The following is a 21,183-nucleotide window of genomic DNA, read 5'->3' on the forward strand; positions in this document are numbered from 1 at the left end:
GAAGTGAGAGACAAGCTTAATGACAGAGGTTACATCTCAGATGAAAGCCGCTGCAGAGAAGGAAGGAAAACAGAGGAAAAGTAGGAGGAAAAAGGCATTATGAGATAAAAATATTACAAGGAGGAAGAGTGAATTTCCTTGTGCCTCGGTGGACCCTGCAAACAGGTAGGTGTTACATACTGTAGCTGCTGCAAGGCAAACAACTCTGCTTGGGTTTAGTTTGGGGTTTCTTAAAGTAAGTGTCATTTCACTCTTTCATTAGCACTTTTCTTATGAACTTCTACAGAAGATGGGTGTGTGTGTGTGTGTTGGTATGTATTTAGTATCTCCTTTGCTTCTGTTGTTCAGACATGAATAATCGCTCCATCGCCTGGTGGCTGAAACAGATCGGCCTGCCACAGTACACCAAGTCACTTGAGAGGGAATATTATGGCCTGGAGGTATGTGAATATAAGCAACATGCAACTGTGTGATATTTCTTCTCTATTTTGTGCTGTGCTTACCTCCTAGTTTTGTCTTTATTATTTCTTACTTCTCACTTCTCTGCAGGGTTTGCTGAGTGTGACAGATGTAGAGCTGAAGGATGCCGGGATAGAGGAGCCAGCACACAGAGAAACCATCCTCAACCACCTTTCAATACACCGACAGACACTTGACCCACAACCTGGTGACACTCACAGCAAACACAGCACACAGACACAGAAATATTCTAATTGAAACCAAAATGGTCTGATCTTAATCTTTATCCAGTGGAAACATGTTTGTTTTGCAGCTAAACTAGACCAACAGAGTATAAAAAACAAAAACTTTACTAATAATTGTTATTATATTGCCTGGATATCATTTGACATTAGTGCCAGTACAGTACCTGGATATTGGTACATATACTGTACCAAATCAATAGTTCTTTTAATGCCTTTCTTTGAAATGTACAAGTGCTGCTTTTGGTGAACAAACAACTGCAAAGCTAATGGCATTCCCATCAGTCTCAGCTGTAGCTAAGATGGTGAACAACAATTTTGGTTTTAAAAAGAAGAAAATTAAGCATGAATCTAACCAGACATTTGACACCAGCTGTCCGTACTTTTAAATACTTTATGTAATAGGGACACATTTAGATCAGTAGTTTCAAGAGTAATAAAGCTCAATACCCAGCTATATTGCTGATGTGCAAACAGTTTGATTATTTTTGTTCTATATTGATCTATGCTATGTCCTCCAGGGCTAGTGCATACAGCGACACATAATTACATGCCTCATATAATTTAGCTGATTAAGTGCAGACTGACAGATTTAATATATAACTTTACAAGATAATCTGCTTATCTTTAGTTTAAGGAAATTGAAAATGTGTTCCTGTGTTTCTGTGTGATGAAACAAGCGTACAAATAAAACATTATCTTTGAATCACCCTTTCTAACTTGCTGAGCGAAAGTAGTTGTTAAACGTATTTATGCTTAGCGTTGAGACTTTGTGCATCCTGGTTTATTAAGTCAAAACCTTATACTAACATGTATGTTTATTTGTGTTGACTGGAAGGTTCTTGCTTAGTGTAATTTAAAGAAGGTTAACATGAAAATAGACAGTCTGAAAGATGATGTCACAATGTCTTTGGTATATTACTATCCATGCACACCAATTAGAGGAATAGTTATATATTTAGGTTAAATATGGATATTAGCTGCCTGACTGAAACATCTTGTGTTTATTCCTGTTTCCTATTCAACAGACTGACATAGTGATCTTCTCTTATTTAGCTAAGCAAGTTAGCAAATCAATACTTTCCAACCCTATTCCTAAAGTGTCTTTTTGTCCACTCAGGTGTGAAAGCGGAGCGGAGGGTGAGCCGGAAGTACTCGCTGGGGTCGTCTATGGATCTGGTAAGGCCATGAATTTGGGTCTACATGGCATAACAAACATCACACACCACATGTATGTGAGCTCATTTTTACAAGTCAATTTAATCACTGTATATTTGGGTCTCTACCATGTCCTGCAGGTGAAGCCGAGTAAGGATTTGTTTCGTCAGAGTGTCCTGCCCCGCCTCCAGCGCGCTGATAAGAAACACCGCCTCTCTGCTTCCTGCACGCAGCTCCGCCCCCTGGATGAGGATAACGCAATCAGTGAGGCGGAGCGCTGTCAGGACAGCAAACGCAGGTAAGATGACCCACAATGCCTGGTGTGTGTGTATGTGTGTATGTGAAAGAGTGTAATTGTGTGCAACTTTCTCCAGGTTCAGGTTTGGCTAATGATTAACTAGGGCCTCGTAAAATGTCAGTTTGTATGCTTAAGAAGGCGTACTCACTTGTCTGTAAACAGGCTGAAATGACAATATGAATGAAAAGCCTTTAAGGATCTAAAATGAAATTGTGATCTTTACTTTATGTACTTTCATCAACCAGGGGAACAGCTGCTTTTTGATGACTAACATAGTAAACAACACACCTTAGGACTTTGATATTTTGGGCACACTCCCCCTTCAGTGAGTGGTCAAGGACTGAGTGACAAAGGCCAGTGTGTGTGTGTGTGTGTGTGTGTGTTTGTGTTCGGAAGTTGTTAATCTTGAAGTGCAGGCTCCCTTTCAGCATTAAAGGGCCAGTTGACCTAAATTATAAAAAGGCTTTTCCACTCCATCATGAGTGCTATTAAATCATTCAGAAATTTTGGTTTGACATAAAATATTTCTTATCCCACCACAATAAAATGGAAGAGAGCCTGGGTAAATCAGTTTGAGGTGATACTGAAAATGTACCTTTTCAAAACCTCAACCGCAACTTGTCTTCCAGGAAAGAATAATGTTCCAGTTTCAGTGTTTTGCTTTGCCTGAACAACATGGCAAAACCTGAATAACCTTAACTAACGTGACTACTGAAGCCTGTCTTTTGCAGCTGTATTAAGAATGTATTATTAAAGTACTAAAGTTGATGATTAGGACATCCTTTCTTTGGACTGAACTGACTTTCCAACCAGAAATGCTCCTGAAGAGGCCTCGGGTTAGGGCCCTACTGTACCTGTGCCAGATGTTGCCATTTGATTTAATTATGTTATTTTTCACTGCATATAAAACCCAAATTGTCTTAATAACAAAAGAAGCTAGTGAGAAAAAGACTCTATCTTGTTGTAATTTGGTTGAACCAACCCTTTAATCATTTTTAAGTTGTATCCTTTCATACATAATTGAGTTAGACAACTGCCAAGTACTGTAAGAGGATACATGGAGGCTGGTTTTCAAGTTCAGGCACATCTCTCTGCTCCCCAGTCATAAAGTGATGAGTACTAAAACAGGGTATATGCAGGAATCCTGAAGTCAAATGTAATACCTTTTAAGACCTTTTTTAAGACCCTTTCCATACATTTTAAGACCTCATCACCACTTCCAGTTTTAACCGGTTATATTGGCGACACACTTTATCTCACATGTACTATACAGTATTGATTGTCCTTCCTCCTTATTTTCCAACCATTTGGACGCAAACTTGCATTTCCCCGTAACGATGTTGTTTAACAACCGGCGTAAACAGACCTTCGCGCGCTATCAAGCAGTGAGCGTGCGATGTCCTGTTCAGATGATGTCAAATCCAACGGGATGCCATAAATAAACTAGAAATAATCACACTACACACCTACGCAATGATTACATTCAGGCACACTTTAGAATACAACCTCTTTGGACAATTTATATACTTTTTGAAAACAAGCTACAAAATGTAATACCTTGGAAAATGCCGTTTAATACTTTATAATAGCCTTAATTTTCGCTAAATTGATTTCTCAACTTTTAATACTTTTTAAGACCCCGCGGTAAGGCTGTGCGATTATGGCAAAAATCATAATCACGATTATTTGGGTCAATAATTGATATCACGATTATTAAATACGATTATTCATTGACTTTGAAAAAATCCATTTATTGAACTTTAAAACAAATACAAATAATAATTTGAACAGTATCTTTTTAACTGTTGATTACTCTGAACGTATAATTCAACTGAAAAACCAATACAAAAATAAATAAAATAAATGATACATTTAAATAAATAATATCAAAATAATAAATACCAATAAACAAGATCAACAAATATTTTGGAGCACACTTCCACAAGCTACTAAACATATATAAATATGATAAATACAAATAAATGAGACCAAAATTAATTAAAGCTGCAAGCAGCGTTGAGCGGGTCTTCGACGCTCCGCAGGCTGTTGTCCGCATGTCGAGGTGTGTGTGTAGGTGTCTCGAGGACTCGGCCGTTGGCAAACGTGGGAAGTTTCAGGCCGATCGGACAATGTATTTAGGAGTTACAGCAGTATCATAAACATTGTGTTTGATGGCGAGTGATCTGTCGCCATGGCAACGGAATTTGATGACACCCCATAATACGCCTAGATGTGTTGAGGGCTGCATCGTTATCAAACCTGTGAAGTTTTGGGCCGTTTGGAGCATGTTAACTGGAGTTATGAGAAAACCGTGTTTCACGGCGACCATTTTGTTACCATAGCAACGACATTTGACGAAATCTCAAAACTGACACATATATGTCTCGAGGGCTTGACCGTTAGCACACATGTGAAATTTCAACACTTTTTTACCATTTACACAGGACTTAAAGCAATATCGTGCTTAACGGCGAGGGATGCGTTGCCATGGCAACAGCTTTTGAGGAAAACTCACTATTGTCATATTGAGGTGTTGAGGGCCGGACCATTAACTGTCATCTGAAGTCTGGTGCAGTTTGGACCATTTTCCATTGAGTTAAGACAACACCGTGTGTCATGGCGAGGGATCTGTCGCCATGGCAACGGCATATGATGACATCCCATAATTGGCGTTGAGCTGTTGAGGGCCGGACCATTAACTGTCATCTGAAGTCTGGTGCTGTTTGGACCATTTTCCATTGAGTTAAGACAACACCGTGTGTCATGGCGAGGGATCTGTCGCCATGGCAACGGCATATGATGACATCCCATAATTGGTGTAGAGCTGTTGAGGGCCGGACCATTAGCCATCATATGAAGTCTGGTGCAGTTTGGATCATTTTCCATTGACTTAAGACAACATTGTGTTTTATGGCGAGGGATGCGTTGCCATGGAAACGGCATACGGTGAGATCTCAGATTTCACGTAGAGCTGTTGAGGCATGGACCGGTGATATAAAAGTGAAGATTGGGGGACGATGGGACCGTGTTCATTGGAGTTACAGCGACACCGTGTTTTATGGCGAGGGATGCGTTGCCATGGTAACGCCATATTAAGTAACATCAAATTTGACGTAGAGCTGTTCAGGGCCGCAGTGTTAACCATCATGTGAAGTTTGGTGGCGTTCTGAGTATGTCAGTTGGTGTTATGACATCATCGTGTTCCATGGCGAGGGATCGCCTAGCATCAAGCGAACGCGAACTTTGGCGCCAAATCACGGCTACGCCGTGCGAAAGAAAAAAACTTCTGTGATAACTTTGAATTGCCCATGTCTCGAGACGCTACCCGACGAATTTCGAGTCATACGGATAAAGTTCCTGGGAGAAGATAGATTTCGTGCAGAGGATAAATCGCGTTTTTCCGACGCCAAAATTCAAAATGTCCGACTTCCTGTACGTTATTTTATACCCCTCCAAGAGGCTTTTTTGTTTGTCTCCGCACCCTAGATATGCGTCGCGAGTTTCGTTCGTTTACGTGAAAGTTAAAGTGGGGGGGAGTTTACGTTAAAAACGGAAGTGGGCGTGGCCTACGCAATTTTTTACGCAAGGTTCCGGAACCAATTACATATCGCAAGTTGCACCACTTCTGACGCGCGTGCAAAATTTGGTGAGTTTTCACATATGTTGCGGGGGTCAAAGGTTTATCGGTCGCTGCGCGACCGATTTCAATAGGGTCTTCGCCGACCTAGGTCTCAGACCCTAATTAGATCAAATATGTTGCAGTGCACTGTCACAACCTAGCAAAGCAAAATAATTGTTTTGTTCGATTATGTTGTTTTCGTAATTGTGGCAGGCCAAAATCGTAATTGCGATTAAAATACGATTAATTGCACAGCCCTACCCCGCGGACACCCTGATAAAGGTTGTAAACTAAACATGTTAGGCTAAGGGAAGCAGAGAGGCCTGGTCCTCGCTCTGATTGGCTGAGATGCGGAAAATAACGGATAAACACACATAACTGCACACATGGGCGTAATTTCCACTGGGGACATGTCCCCCCCCACTTTTCAAAATCCCATTTGTGTCCCCCCCACTTTTTAAATGTGTTTATTATTTTTTTACGCAAGCGGTCATCGTCACGGAGGAGCGTCTGTGTGTGTGTGGCACGAGCGCATCTTGTGAGAGAGCGATAGAAAGAGAGAGAGACAGAGAGAGAGAGACATAGAGAGTTACGGGGTTGTTGTTAGCATTTGGTGCTAGCTCGGAGCTAACGGAGATTAGTAGCTGTTTAAACAATAAGGAGAGGGAGAGCTCTTTCCTGTCGGACTTTGAGAGACAGAGAGAGAGAGAAAGAGAGAGAGAGAGAGAGAGAGAGACAGAGAGAGAGAGAGAGACAGAGAGAGAGAGACAGAGAGAGACTGAGAGAGTTACAGGGGTTGTTGTTGTTAGCATTTGGTGCTAACTCGGAGCTAACGGAGATTAGTAGCTGTTTCAACAATAAGGAGAGGGAGAGCTCTTTCCTGTCGGACTTTGAGAGACTGAGAGAGAGAAAGAGAGAGAGAGAGAAAGAGAGAGAGAGACTGAGAGAGTTACAGGGGTTGTTGTTGTTAGCATCTGGTGCTAGCTCGGAGCTAACGGAGATTAGTTATCTCAGTGGGTCTCAAACGGTTTGGTCATCTATGTAAACAAATATTTCCATCTATGTAATATTGGTTGTATATAAAATAAGTTAAGAAATCCTTCCAATGTGTACTATAGGTCAGTGCAAAAATAAAAAACACAGTTTGAAAGGAGAGTGATTAGTCAAATATGCATAAACAAAAAGAAAGAATGCAGACTAGGTAAAATAAAGATAGGAGAGAGGAGTTAATCAATGATTTGTTATTGCTTGTGAGCATATTCTAATGGTTTTTTGATTATTGAAATATATACAGTTCTGTTTCATGAGTGTTGAGAACTGTATCCATAAATCTCTTAATGTTGCCCTCAAAGTGCACCAGATTGATGCATTCAACTTCAATTTAAAGAAACAAATCTTCCCGGGGTGCATGCCCCCGGACCCCCCTAGAGGATGTGAGGTCATCACAAATAAAACGGGTTCACATGGATAGGATACTAGATAAGTGTGCACACTCATTATATACACTACACATTTTTCTTGGATTTGTTAACACTATAGTTCCTAATATATTTGTAGAAAGTCAGGAAATGGAATTAAATTGAGAAAATGTTTCATTGCGGAGGACCCCCTGTTTTGTGTCCCCCCCACTTCTCAAACCAAAGTTACACCCTTGACTGCACAACATATAAATATGAATGCGCAGTCTGCAAATCACTGCTACAAGATGCTTTTTGAACTATTTGTCATGGGTGAAAACATTTAGAAATTGTAATTTAAAGATACTTGATTGATATGAAACACTACATACAAAACATACATTTTTAACTATTCTTTTAGACATCAACATTTCACATTTAGGTGATTATTTTACAACATTTCGGACATTTGCATCTGAACATTTCTCCTTATTTACCAAAAGTAAGCATTAGAGGATGCCTTGGGAACTTTCATGGGAATATCCATATTTATTTATTCGTATCTGTGTGTATCTTAACAATACATATCTTTAAATAATTGTATCTCAAATTAGTTTTTTCTTATCATACCAAGACAGAAATCTGCACTTCTCAACATACTGCACTTCAAACTGTCAGTTTCATATCTATATTCGGAAAGAATTTAGCCTACCGAGGTTATTTTACATTTCTAGCCTGATATTTATAACATATTATTCCTAAAAAAATGGCACAAATATTTAAGAAAACTTGGATGTAACACTACAAATAATTGTCTTAATATATGACCTCATGTATCCTACTACTAGGTAGGCAACTTTTCAAAGAGTCTATGATAAAACAAATTCCTGAAAAAAGCACTGACATAACTGAGGCAACTAATTTTGTAACAAATAACAAAGTTATTGAAACAAATTCCAATCATGTATTTCATGTTTATTTGGGATGCTATGACTTTATACTGAACTAAACATTTTGAGATCACTGTATTTTGTGGCAAGTTGAAGGTGCCCCTCTTAATAAAGTAACTGACCCCAGCATGCCCCCCCCTGTGAAATTGGTCTAGGACCGCCACTGTGCTGCTGTGAACTAATTCAGACCTGAAAACAGTGTGTGTTGGGCAATAACTTTCAGTTGGTCTAATAAAAAGTGATGTCACCGTTTGAAGAGACTAAACCAGTACCATATGGTGGATTTATGGGCACATACCTCTCTGTACAGCCACCTACCATATAGCCTACTGCTGACTGCAGCCAGGTACTGTGTTAGCAGCTCGGCTTGTGTCGGTATCCGAGGAATGCCAGGCAGATAGCGGTGTTTCAGCACCGGGGCCTGGGGCGGGGGGAGAAGCAGGAGAGCTCGGGAAAACTTGTGGGAACTCGTCCGAAACGAGGAGGAGGAGGGCGAGGAGACGAAGGAGGGGGGCTGCCTGGGAGGGACCGGCGCGGAGAAACAGCTTGAACATACAACTCCTCAGCTGTTGTTGTTTGTCGGTGTTAATTTGGACCAAGAAACAGTGAAACATGTCCGGGAAAAGCGAGTTGTGAGGCGGACTGACAGGTAGGACCGTTAGCCGCTGAACATGGAACGTTTTTTGAAAAACGGTTAGCTAAGTTAACGTTAATTAACGCGAGACTTTCGATGTAAGTCAACCGTTGATCGTTTGTTTGCCAGCTTGTTTAACGTTTGGTGTGCAGTTCTTTCTAAACTCTTATTTTGTGACACATTAAGCTGTTAAAATCCCACTGTATTTACATTTTTTTAACAGAAAAGTCGACATAACTTACTTTGGTTTTATCTTGCTTGCTACCTTACCTGAAGCAGTTCACGTCAGCAGCTACCTGTTGCACAATCTTGACTCAGAAGACATCACGTTAGAGCAGAAGAGAACAATGAAAAGTAGGCCTATTAACCATAGAAATTCACTATGAGGTATACTTGTTGGCTGGTAATAAAATAGTTTGAAACATAGTTAAATGCGGGGTCTTGTTACATTTGTCCATAGGGGCTGTGCAGCACGTTGCACAGGTGTTTCTGTTGTGCAGCCTGGGCCAACGCCCCTCAAACAGGATGTAGCACCCTCTTACCTCGTAATAAATCTAAAAGCTGAGATTTATTTTTGGTTTCTGTGTATTTATGTCAGTGTTGTGAATTATTTGGGCACATTTTGAACATGCCACTTGAACAGTTGTCATTTTATTGTTGTCATTTTATGAGGTAGGTTAGGCTACACCCAGCATAAACATAATTCAGTCTGACAGCAGACTTTTATAATGAATACAACGGCAGGTAATAATACTGTGTTGAATCAAAGGTTATGGTCATTTAGGATGCTTTAGGATGCTTTAGGTTGTGCTGTTGTTGGACAAAAGAAAAACACTTCCCCACCCCTTTCACATAATGTAGGGTAGATTAACTATTGGAAACCCCAGTATAATGCAATACATTTCATTATAATCATACATTATTTTACAGAGTTCTAATCTAGATATTCGATAACATGACGATTAAGTAAATTAAGTCAACCTAAACACAATACAAGTGCAAAATAGTGGTGTAGAGTTGAACTCACAAGTCAATAAATAAAATAGTTGATTGGCAACTGATTTGATAATATGCTATTTTTCAGGAAAAAAGCAAAACATGTTGCAACAGTCGTGAAGATTGCAGTTACTTTTTGTCCCATGTGATGGTAATTTCTATAATCTTTTGGTTTTGGACTGTTAGTCATACAGAACAAGCTATTTTGTCTGCTACAAAAGCCAATGAGGTAATTGCTTTGTTTTTCTGTGAGTTTGGAGGTTTTAAAAAAACCTCAAGTGACTTTACATCCTCCAGTTTAAAATGAACACATGGTGGGTGCATACATTTTATAAGTCTATAGCAGACGGAGTGCTTTGAAACGACATTTAGACATTTGTGATTGGAAACACAATGGTTAATCAGAAAATGTATGGAAAGATGTATGAATGTTGGTTTTAATTATAAGGAAAGCAGAGGAAAACGATTTTGTTCAAACTTGTTTTTATTGTTTAGACGGCATTGCTGATATGCTGATCAGCAAGGTTACAAATATTTGAAGGGGGTTTGTTTTAACAGCACCACAGCATATGGCCTATGATCACAGCTTTAAATCAACAACTTTCTAAAACAGTTTCAACAAGACCAGTTTTGTCTTTATAAAAAATAGGATTTATTGCAGGATTTTACATTTGACTTAATTAGTTAACAGCAAATAGAAGTAACAAAGTAGTTGTTGTGCTTGTTGATAGTTGTATTCAGAGGCAAAGCAGGGTACACAAGCTACCATCACACCACATGCACATCCCTCCAGCTATCCAAGAACACTACATTTGTGCCACATTGTTAACCCATGGCCGCACACAGCAACAGGCATTCATAGATGTAGATTTGCTAGAATAGTTAATGAGATTGCTGGGGGTTATCTAGTCGACTCGAGCTGTTAGTTCTCTGAGCCGTTCATCTGTCAGCCTTGTGTTTACAGAGGCAGGAAGGTGGAAGCTTGGGGAGGAAGGAAGAGGCAGGCTATTAGAAGTCCCTCAGTTTTTGTGTGGTGTTAATGACAGATCCAGGCCTTGGCAGTGGCCTTCTATCCTCCTGGTGCTGTTCATGTTCAAAGGAAATACATGCCAACGTCATCTGGGGCTCCCTGGGGTTGAGTTGTGTGGCTCTAAATCACCGCTTTGCTCTTGTTTTTCAGCAAGAGGAGGAGTGTTAGCGCATACTTCAGTCAGCTGAAGGTAAGAGGTTAAGCACACAGCTTCTCACTAGCTTCCTCTCCTTTTTTAACATAATTTCCTTCATACTCTCACACAAGGCACAGAAAACATGTAGAGAAAATCACTGCTTGACTGTTTGCGTTGTAGGTGTTTGGTGGTCGGAAAGACATGGATTCATTGAAGAAGGAGCTAGAGGAGGAGCTGAAGCTCAGTACTGACGACCCGACAAGCCACGCGTGGTACCACGGACCGCTGAGGCGAGAGGTGCTCAATGGATCCTACTATTATCACTGTGTTTACACTTTCACACATTTTTAAACACACTAATTGTAGAAATAAATTGTTTTTTAGTTGGGAATTGTGCCTATTCACCTTCTTGTGCAGAGCCCAAAAGCTCTCTCACGTCTGCATGAATATGAATGTTAAAGGGGACCTATCATGCAAAATGCACTTTTGTACGTCTTTTATACATGAATATGTGTCCCCGGTGTTCCAGAGAACTCACCAAGTGTCAGAAAACACAACCCTCTCTATTTTCCTCCATACCCAAATCTCTAAAAAAGGGGCTGCAACGGATCTGATAAAAACTGATCCAGATTTGAACACTGTCCTGACGTCAGGACGGTGGCGCTACGGCTATTGGGCCAACTCCACCAATCAGGAGGAGACAGCCACGGCCATTGCCGTTCAAAAGCGCTGGAGACGCTGTAGTACATATGCCAGGCCTGTAGATGGTGCTGTTCTCACAGAATCTGCCCTTGCAAAAACAGAGCAAAAAAATGTCAAATTGAGCAAAATGAGGCATGGCTAAAATGCATGATCTGTTTGGTATTTTGAAGAAAAAAAAAGTATAAATATGCCTTATATAGGTATGGTCCTACACTATATTATTCAAATATAGCATGATAGGTCCACTTTAAGGAAGAAGCCACTTAGCTTAGCATAAAGACTGTAAACAAGGTGAAATAGGTAGCATGGCCATGTTAAAAGATAACAAAATCCACGTACCAGCACATCTAAAGTGACTCAAGCATAGGAAAAAGATTTCTTGGAGCCTTGCTGTCATCCTAAAAAAAGTTCTGCACCTGTTAAGCATTTTTTACACTTGAGTTATGTATAGATTAAGCAAACAAAACATTTAACATAGTGTGCTTTAGATGAGCTGATTTTGTGACTTTTGAACAGAGCCATGATAGCCGTTTCCCTAGCAGTATTTATGCTAATCTAAGCTAAGGGAACTTCAGTTTAAGTCACTCAGTTGCCAGCTTTTAAGATACTTACACCTAAAACTAATGCAGTCTAACACCAAAGTCTTGCAATGTATCCGGCCCTTGAACTGTTGATGACTAAACATGCTGCCTTGTCTCCAGGCTGCAGAGTCTCTGTTTGAAAGGGACGGAGACTTCCTGGTCCGAGATTCGAACTCCGCCCCCGGGAACTACGTTTTGAGCTGCTTCTGGAAGAATGGGCCCATGCACTTTAAGATCATAAGAGTGATCCTTCGTCCTAAAAAGGTACTTCTATGTTATGTCGGTCCATATGCGACAGGCAGGGGAAAACAAATAAATAGTTTAAATAATTTACCAAGCAACAATGCCAACTTTAACTGGGCACAGATTCAGATTCATCAATTTGTATTTGTTGGGTTTTTGTGTTGGTTTGGCAAATTAAGACATTTTAAGATGCCACCTTGGGCTTAGCTGATGTTTTGCTATTTTCCCAGTTTCAAATAATTAAAAAAATGACCCAAAGACCAAATTGCAATATTTAAAGACGTTATGTTCTAAATAGATACGAGGTGCAGATCATCTAACCAAAGAATAAATATATTGTTTTTCAGACGCTCACCTACTGTAGGTTTCTCTTTAGTGTTTTTTAACCTGCGCAGCTTTCATTCAGGGATTTATTACAATGATGGAGAGTACATTTTTGTAGACTTTTTGATGCTTCTTAAACATGTTGCCGTTACTTTGGGTCACTACTGTTAACTGCTATGAATCCAAACAGACCTCTTCTCTTTTGCAAGCTACAATTACTGTATTTTTAGCCTCTTCGTGGTCTGAAAAGAGATTTTACCATTCCTTTAAAAACCCTGCTCGATATTTTACGTGTGTGCCTCCATCTGTGCGACAGGGCTACTCTCGGGAGCTGTTCCAGTTTGAGGAGGATCGTTTTGACAATGTACCTGCTCTGATCCGATTCTATGTGGGCGGGCGTCGGCCCATCTCCCAGGCCTCAGGCGCTGTGATCTTTAATCCAATCACACGGAGCGTTCCTCTGCGTGTCATCATCGAACGACAAACAGACTCCTCAAGCAGCATCAGCAGTATTAAAGGTGCAGACAGAGAAAAATACAATCAAGCCAGCAAAAGGCGCAGCTTCAGCTCCGCACACAACGACACACTGCAGATCATCAATCCGCTGCTAAGGTGGGAAAAATCTGCTGAAATGTATTCCAGTCCACATACAATCCTAAAGTGCTGAAATACTACATTCAAACAAATATATTCTGTACACTGATGTCTTTGCTTTGCAGGAGTGGAAGTCAGCCTTCTAACTTGGAGAACGTTGGACGCAGACCTTCCCTTCAGTCTGCACAATCTGACAGCAACCTACGAACTGGTACATTATACCTAAATGTGTCTCTCCAGCTAACCTCTAATGTCCGCTACCTGCTGCTCTGTCCATCTGCTGTCAATATTATATACAGCCACTGTGCTGTCAGGAAGAGTCGTCTTTTTAGCGGCGCTTCTTTCTTCGTTCTACGCACTGCATCTATTTTTGTCAAAGCAATGTTTATTGAAAGATGAAATTATTTTTTAAGATGAGTTTTCTTTTGTTTTTTTTGTCTCCTCATCCAGGGGTTCAACAAAACACTAAGCAGGAGGACACCGGCCCCGCCCCGATCTCGCCAGTGTTTCGCACGGGCAGCGAACCCCTGCTGAGCCCCCGACCACGACACTCACGCCCTGCCTTTCCAGGTCACACACACACACACACACACACACACACACACACACACACACACACACACACACACACACACACACACACACACACACACACACACACACACACACACACACACACACACACACACAGAGAGAGAACAGCACACATTTAGTGGACCCTCTGAATTTGAGGGTTTGAGCTGCCTGAAGAGAGTTTTTAAGGATATTTGAGGACGATATGATATTTTTGAGGACGACAACATTTAGAACTTCCATGTTTGGATAATAATATAAGGGTCTGTAAGTTCATGATAATTCTGCAACAATTATTTTAGTTCAGTGAGTTGTTTTTTCCTTGAACTTTTCTGGAACCAAACTTGTCCCTAAGAGTTCAAATACCACAGCAGCACCTCCTGCAAATGTGGAGACTGCCAATGACAGACACATAACTCCCTTCTGTCCCTGCAGGTGGTGGTGTAACTTTGCGAGGTTCAGATGGACAGCTGCACACAAGAGCTCCTCCTAAACCTCTGAGAGTCTCTGTTCTCTTCCCCAACTCCATCCCTCCCCCACCCAGAGACCGGAACGTGGACCCCTCCTCTTACTACGATGAGCTTGTCGTCCAGGTAGATACCTTTTTCCTGCATTATGCTTTTTCTATTTCCTACACTCTGTAAATCATCCATGGAGAGTTTACGTCTGCTTGCTTTTGTGCCCAGGTGCCACAGAAGATAGGTCATGTGGACCGGCTGCGTGCCGAGGAGAAGTGGCAGAGCCGCGCCCGCCTCACCGAGACTTCCTTTGGCTTTTTGGAGGCAGAGAAAAACGAAGAGTCATTACAGCTGCCAGCGCTACCACAGAAGAAAGCAGAAGTGGAAGACTGGCATTTTGAAAAGCCACATGTAAGTGATAAATGTCTGGATAAAGGTTGTGTAATGTTTAAAGGATTACAACAGTGTTTTGTTAGTTTTAGTTCCTTAAAAGTGCAACGTGTAGTACAGAACTACAGTACCTGCCCCGTAGAAAAAAAGGGGGGAAACATTTAACCTCGAACACTGGGTCTATAATTTAAATATACAGTCACTTATTTTAAAGTGGACCTATCATGCTATATTTGAATAATATAGTGTAGGACCATACCTATATAAGGCATATTTATACTTTTTTCTTTTCAAAATACCAAACAGATCATGCATTTTAGCCATGCCTCATTTTGCTCAATTTGAAAAATGTTAGCTCTGTTTTTGCAAGGGCTGATTCTGTGAGAACAGCACCATCTACAGGCCTGGCATATGTACTACAGCGTCTCCAGCGCTTTCGAACGGCAATGGCCGTGGCTGTCTCCTCCTGATTGGTGGAGTTGGCCCAATAGCCGTAGCGCCACTGTCCTGACGTCAGGACAGTGTTCAAATCTGGATCAGTTTTTATCAGATCCATTGCAGCCCCTTTTTTAGAGATTTGGGTATGGAGGAAAATAGAGAGGGTTGTGTTTTCTGACACTTGGTGAGTTCCCTGGAACACCGGGGACACATATTCATGTATAAAAGACGTACAAAAGTGCATTTTGCATGATAGGTCCCCTTTAAGGCGCCGTTTACACGAGGAGAAAACTGCTTGTATCTGCATAGTTTCGCGTGCGTATAGCCCTATTATTTACACGAGGCCGATAGAAACGGACCCCACAAACGATAACGGGTCCCAAGGTGGATAGATTTGCAAACGAAACGCTCTGGGGGGTCAACCGAGTCCGTGTAATCACCTCTATACGAATATTTCCTGAAAAAATAGCGATAGCCCCACCTCTCCTGCTCACTGCTGTAGCAACTATCAAAAATAGCTGTGTTAATTAAACGCACAAGGGGTTCTTGAATGAAATAATATTATAAAAGGCAAACCAGAATTGTTAACGCCCAATATACTCCTTAAACAAAATAAACAGAGTCAGATTTCATGCATTGATCCATTATATTGACAAAGGTGCGATCTCACCCGGTGTTTGTAGAGAATATCTCTCTTTCTGAGCCGTCCTCTCCACGGAGACGTGCTTCTTGGTCGGTCGATGCAATATCCACAGATTCGGTTTCTTTCAGTTAACTTCCCCGTTGCATTTATCCATATGCTGAGGAAATGACTATATCCCGCTGAATATCAGCAATCGCCACACACTTCCTCCTGTCAGTAGCTACTGCTAGTGCTACTGCTACTGACCATGCTACAGATATTAGTGCAAAATCTACAGCTCCTCTATCACAACCATCAGCAACAAGTGGACATGGAGAATTACATGAACTACATGTTGCTAAATACACTGCGGGGCTTAAACAGAAGGGTAGCCATGGCAACATTGCAGCGGGGCTGCTCGGGCTGCTCTTCTTCGCGGCTTTTGGTGTATTTTGGCGGAAGTTACAGCGCCACTTACAGTCCCGGCATATGTACTACAGCGTTTCCAGCGGCCTCGTTTGAACAGACACGTTAAATGAAACGAATGCATGTGAACGGAAGACTTTTTTGAATACGCATACTGTGCATAAACACAAACGGTCCCGTGTGAGCGGGGCCTAAGTAACAGCAGGGCAAGAAAAAAAGACAGGATAAGCCGGTTAGCATGTTAATCTCAGTATCTCTGCAACACAACACTAAACGTCTTTTAAATGATGTCAACACTTTAGAGCACATGTGTCAAACTCAAGGCCCGGGGGCCAAATCAGGCCCTTGGTGGATTTAATTTCGGCCCGCAGGATAATTTCTAATTACTATTAGATCTGGCCCGCCGGTATATTGCACGCACACCTTCACTCAATCCTGAGGGTTTCCTCAGCTCAGAGCCTGACCCCAAACATTGATGAACTTGCGCCCAAGATGAGATGCCAAGTATCTGGCTTGAACTAGCATCACAGAGCAGCACACTGAGTTTAATGGATGTTTCCTTCTGCACTTTTTTTCTTGAGACAACAGGGCATGTTTGGTTTTTTCTTTGAGGGAAATAGTTTTTTTGAAGCTGTTGTTGGCCTGTGGAAAAATGTAATCATAAGAAATGACTCCAGAAAAGCTGCAGATTGAGCCATAAGAAATGAATGCAACTGATTATTTAATGTTTAATGTTGTTTTTATAGGCAATCATTTAAGCTTTGTTAGTTCCAGGTTTAATATGTGCAATAAGTTCATTTCAATACGTTTTGCAATAAACATTGAACCAGTCCGGCCCTCGACTAGTACCCATTTTTTTATTTTGGCCCACTGTGTATTTGAGTTCGACACCCCTGCTTTAGAGCCACATTCTGTTGATAAGGTTTTTCAATTCAAGCCATAATTTGATTGCACTTTTTGATCACATACTTTACATATTATGTTTTATGCATACTGTCTATTTCTCGCTTTTTAAATCCTGTTTTCTCACTTAATTATTTGTATTCAATGTCCTTATAATATGAAAAGCAGATCTTTGTAATCAATGACAGAACTGTCAACCCTGTTTTAAAACTTTTTTATGTTGCAATTTGAAAAAAGGAAATGATTAGCATCTATGCTCACGTTGTTTCTTACCTGTTACATGTCCATTTGAAGTGCTATAATCATTTATTTGATCTTGTTAAGCAAATAACTTCCAGAATACATTTGGTTTGAACAACTCAAAGATTGTATATCTGCACTTTGTAACAGCACAGAGGGTCAGTTGTGATTTAACGTGACGTGCTTTTTCCTCCATCACAGGTGGAGTTGGTCTCGTGTTTCCAGTTGGATCAGTTTGAGTCGCTGCTCTTGCCGGAGAACAACCGACCTCTAGAGCCCGGCGTCTTGCTGGCGCTCAAAGAGCTTTTCAATCGCTCAAACGCCGACATCACCGCTATGCACATGCTCAGTGTCGACTGCCAGGTAACTCTCAACCCTCTACATACTGGATGTATCTAATGTTTTTATTTGTGCGACATGACACACCTGATAAATGCAACATAGACAATCAAATGTTTAAATTAATGCAAATATTAGGCATAGCTACACTAACTAGTCATGTTGCTTCTGTTAACATATTGTTCATTGTGACTCTATGTCCATGTACTCCAGCCATCTAGGACCAACTTGTGGTGTCTTATATATTTACTGTAGTAGTATTTTTAAGTCCTAATACATTTATTAAAACATTTGACTCCCTAGCTTGATGAATATGGTCCCTGTTTTATGATATGGTGTTTTTGGTAAATTCAACAAACCAAATGTCCACAAGTAGCATGAATAACCACTCATCAAGGAACTGTTTAATTTAAAACCTTACTGAGCAGTGATTTGTGATTGTTGTCACGCTGCAGGTTGCACGCATTGTTGGGGTGACCGATGAGCAGAAGAGGATTATGGGAGTTGGATCGGGGCTGGAACTTGTCACTTTGCCACATGGACGCCAATTACGACAGGATTTGTTAGAAAGGTACGTGAAGATGACACAGATAGTGAGAAAAGACTACGTATAATTGCCTCATTAGAGAGGGTTAACTTGACCGTGGAGCTAGCTGGTGTGCACATTCAAACATAAGAATACGATTTTTAAGGATAAATCAAGTTTTTGTCAAGCAACTTAGAATTAAAGAAAATAACTTAGCAAACATTAATGAATCCACTTCTCAAAGAAGGAATCCTGTGATCATTCATCAGGATCCTTTTCTTTACAAAGTAAATACTGGATGAACATAAAATACAACGACAATCTCTACATTTGAACATTTAGCCTTACTGACTTCAGGTTTTTCCCAGCTCCCCACTGGAAAGGAGGAAAGCTGTCCTCACATTCTGCCTTACTTAAATCGTATGCACTCTAATTATTTTTATCATTTTTAGGCATCATCTAATAGCACTGGGAGTCGCTGTGGACATCCTGGGTTGCACAGGGACTGTGAGCCAGAGGTCAACTGTTTTACATAAATTAATCTTATTGGCTCAGGCCCTGAAAGATAACGCCCACAACCTCTACTCCTTCTCAGCCGTGATGAAGGCTCTGGATTTGCCTCAGGTGGAGAAGATATGACAAATATATAGTTTAAACTAAGGTAAAATGCAAACTGGATGGAGTTTACCAACACACTTGGTATGTTTGTGCTTGCACATGTGCAGATAACGCGACTAGAGATGACGTGGCGAGCGCTCAGGAGGAACCACACGGAGACTGCAGTTTTATTTGAGAAGAAACTCAAACCCTTCATGAACATGCTGAATGACGGAGACGGTGAGTTTTAAACTAAGAAACATCTTAAGTACTTAGTGCTTTTTATTTGTTCAGTACAATGAAAGTAAGTGCTAGTATTGACTGTTTGTCTCCAATATGAAATCAAAAGCAGTAGGAGAAAAGCCACATTGATCTCGACTCAGGACAATTTATCAGACTTCCTGGAAGCCACAAAAGACACTGTGTGTACTCCAGAAAATCTATAAAACACTTCAACGGTTCAGCACTCTTCTCCTTTTTGTTGTGTGAAGCTGTGCAGTATTAATAGCGCTGTAACCCTTCGTTTTAAAATAATACATGTGATGCGTTGAATCTTTTTTGTTCATGTGTTTTCCTGTAGACTCTGGAGTCCACGGTCCCTCAGCCGTGCCTCACCTGGTTCCCCTGCTGATGGCGATGGAGGGCGACGACCCGGTGGAGAACAGTGAGCGTGGCTGTCAGCTCCTCTACGACGTCCTCCAATCAGCTCGCAGCGCTGCGCTGCACGCACAAGATTATCAGCAGCACGCACACACTCTGCTCACAGGTACACACAGCATGGTTCTCTCCTTAAATATACACACATCACAGTATTCTTATCCTAAATCTGTTACTATGAAGTTTGTTCGTACTGAATTTATCAGTACAAACAAACTATTAAAGTCAGATAAAGCAAAATCCAAATGTTAAATATAAATATCCTGTGTTTTTTTAACAACACATGAATGTGACCTGTTCATGAGGAGATGTTGAGTGAGGCTCCTTTTGCAGGCACATTCTTTTTATTAAATATTTTACCAAAGATTGAAAAGATTCTCAACAATTACTGATTAGCATTATTTGGCTTGCCAAAAATAAAAATAATACAAATCTAAGGAAAAAAGGTCCTCAGCCAATTTGACCAAATTATATAGAAAACATATTTTGCATTACTTTATTTTAGTCAAATTAGTTATTTATACATTTCTATATTTTAGTTCATTTTTTAAATACATTAATTCAGTCTAGGGGGTTAACTGTAATGGTTAAGTAAAAAAAAGTAGAGAGAGGCAGACTTTATGTTCTTGACTTATGCAACAGGTTGGAATAGTTCTTAATTTTGTTTGTATTGAAGGTAAAAGTGCAAGAAAAAATGTGTGAACTTAAATCACTGTTCTTATGAGTGGTTCTTGTTGTTGTAAGGCAGAGTAAACATGTTTGCACTGGCAGAACGTACAATAGTATATTGTATATTATCCTAAAAAACCATAGTTAAACTGATGTGAAATGACCTCATTCTTGGTGTCTGATGGGATGTCTGTCCCGTCCTTCAGCAGGAAGCTGGGAGCCGGTCCCCGAGCTGCTGGAGGCTTTCCGGACGGAGTTCGCCCTGCGGCTGTTCTGGGGTCAGACGGGGGCCACGGCCAGCAGAGAGGAGCGCTACGAGAAGTTTGACATGATTCTTTCTGTCCTCTCGGATAAACTGGAACCAGTGGAGCTCACCCCACAACAACATGAGCCACTAACCTGAGCCTCAGGAGTTCCCCGAGGGAAAGGGAAGTCAGGACTTTCTTCACTGGAGGAAATATTTTCAGTTTAGCCTGGGTGAGAGGCTAAAGAGATCTCACATCTGAGATCACACAGACATAAAGGAACGTTTATTTTTCAAATGTGAGAGACTTTAAAGTTGTCAAGCGACAACTTAACTTGTAAAAAATAGAATTATGTCTGAACTAAGAGAGCCCTGTGCAGACCTTTACTGTGAAAAGGGCTGTGTTGGATTCAGGCGATCTGGAAATGTTAACCAAAAAACTAGCATCTGTTTACGAATGTGCATTTCTGATACTGAGACAGTGTTCACACACCACACCACTTCTTCTTTAAATACTTGTGTCCAAAGGACCATCATGATTCAAACTGATAGAGTTCCCTTTACATTACCTGCTGCTGTGAGAGGCCACACTGGAAATTGTGTTCATTTCATGTCAGTGTTTCTAAAGCAATAAATCATATTTGTGTAATGTTTGCGTGTACTATTCCTCATAAATAATATTCTAAATGAACAAAAAAAGACAACCAATGTATTTTTCTTTACACTTTATGACTCAGA

At 40.8% G+C, this 21,183-nt stretch overlaps 1 protein-coding gene across 2 annotated transcripts; it reads left to right on the forward strand.

Moving 5' to 3' along the window:
- Positions 1 to 20,655, forward strand: sh2d3a (SH2 domain containing 3A). Of its 2 annotated transcripts, XM_034130290.1 has the most exons (19): positions 1 to 165; positions 349 to 440; positions 550 to 667; positions 1,822 to 1,880; positions 2,000 to 2,157; positions 10,934 to 10,973; positions 11,100 to 11,216; positions 12,323 to 12,466; positions 13,086 to 13,381; positions 13,489 to 13,574; positions 13,814 to 13,933; positions 14,372 to 14,529; positions 14,623 to 14,805; positions 17,615 to 17,776; positions 18,208 to 18,323; positions 18,731 to 18,902; positions 19,004 to 19,115; positions 19,456 to 19,641; positions 20,408 to 20,655. In XM_034130290.1, exons 2-19 carry the CDS (start codon positions 351 to 353, stop codon positions 20,602 to 20,604), a joined length of 2,514 nt encoding a protein of 837 aa, XP_033986181.1. In that variant the 5' UTR covers positions 1 to 165; positions 349 to 350; the 3' UTR covers positions 20,605 to 20,655. The 2 variants fall into 2 exon arrangements, with proteins under 2 accessions (XP_033986181.1, XP_033986183.1); XM_034130292.1 differs by lacking the exons at positions 1 to 165; positions 349 to 440; positions 550 to 667; positions 1,822 to 1,880; positions 2,000 to 2,157 and adding an exon at positions 8,376 to 8,772.
- The last annotated feature ends 528 nt before the right edge of the window (positions 20,656 to 21,183 follow it).

The sequence above is a fragment of the Trematomus bernacchii genome, unplaced genomic scaffold (assembly GCF_902827165.1).
Source record: "Trematomus bernacchii unplaced genomic scaffold, fTreBer1.1, whole genome shotgun sequence".
Lineage (NCBI taxonomy): Eukaryota > Metazoa > Chordata > Actinopteri > Perciformes > Nototheniidae > Trematomus > Trematomus bernacchii.

Excerpts from the sequence above, each read along its gene's own strand:
- sh2d3a (XM_034130290.1), top strand. The coding sequence starts at position 351 with ATGAATAATCGCTCCATCGCCTGGTGGCTGAAACAGATCGGCCTGCCA. Across the intron at positions 441-549 it reads GGGAATATTATGGCCTGGAG|GGTTTGCTGAGTGTGACAGA; the intron begins GTATGTGAATAT and ends ACTTCTCTGCAG. Across the intron at positions 13,575-13,813 it reads TGACAGCAACCTACGAACTG|GGGTTCAACAAAACACTAAG; the intron begins GTACATTATACC and ends CTCCTCATCCAG.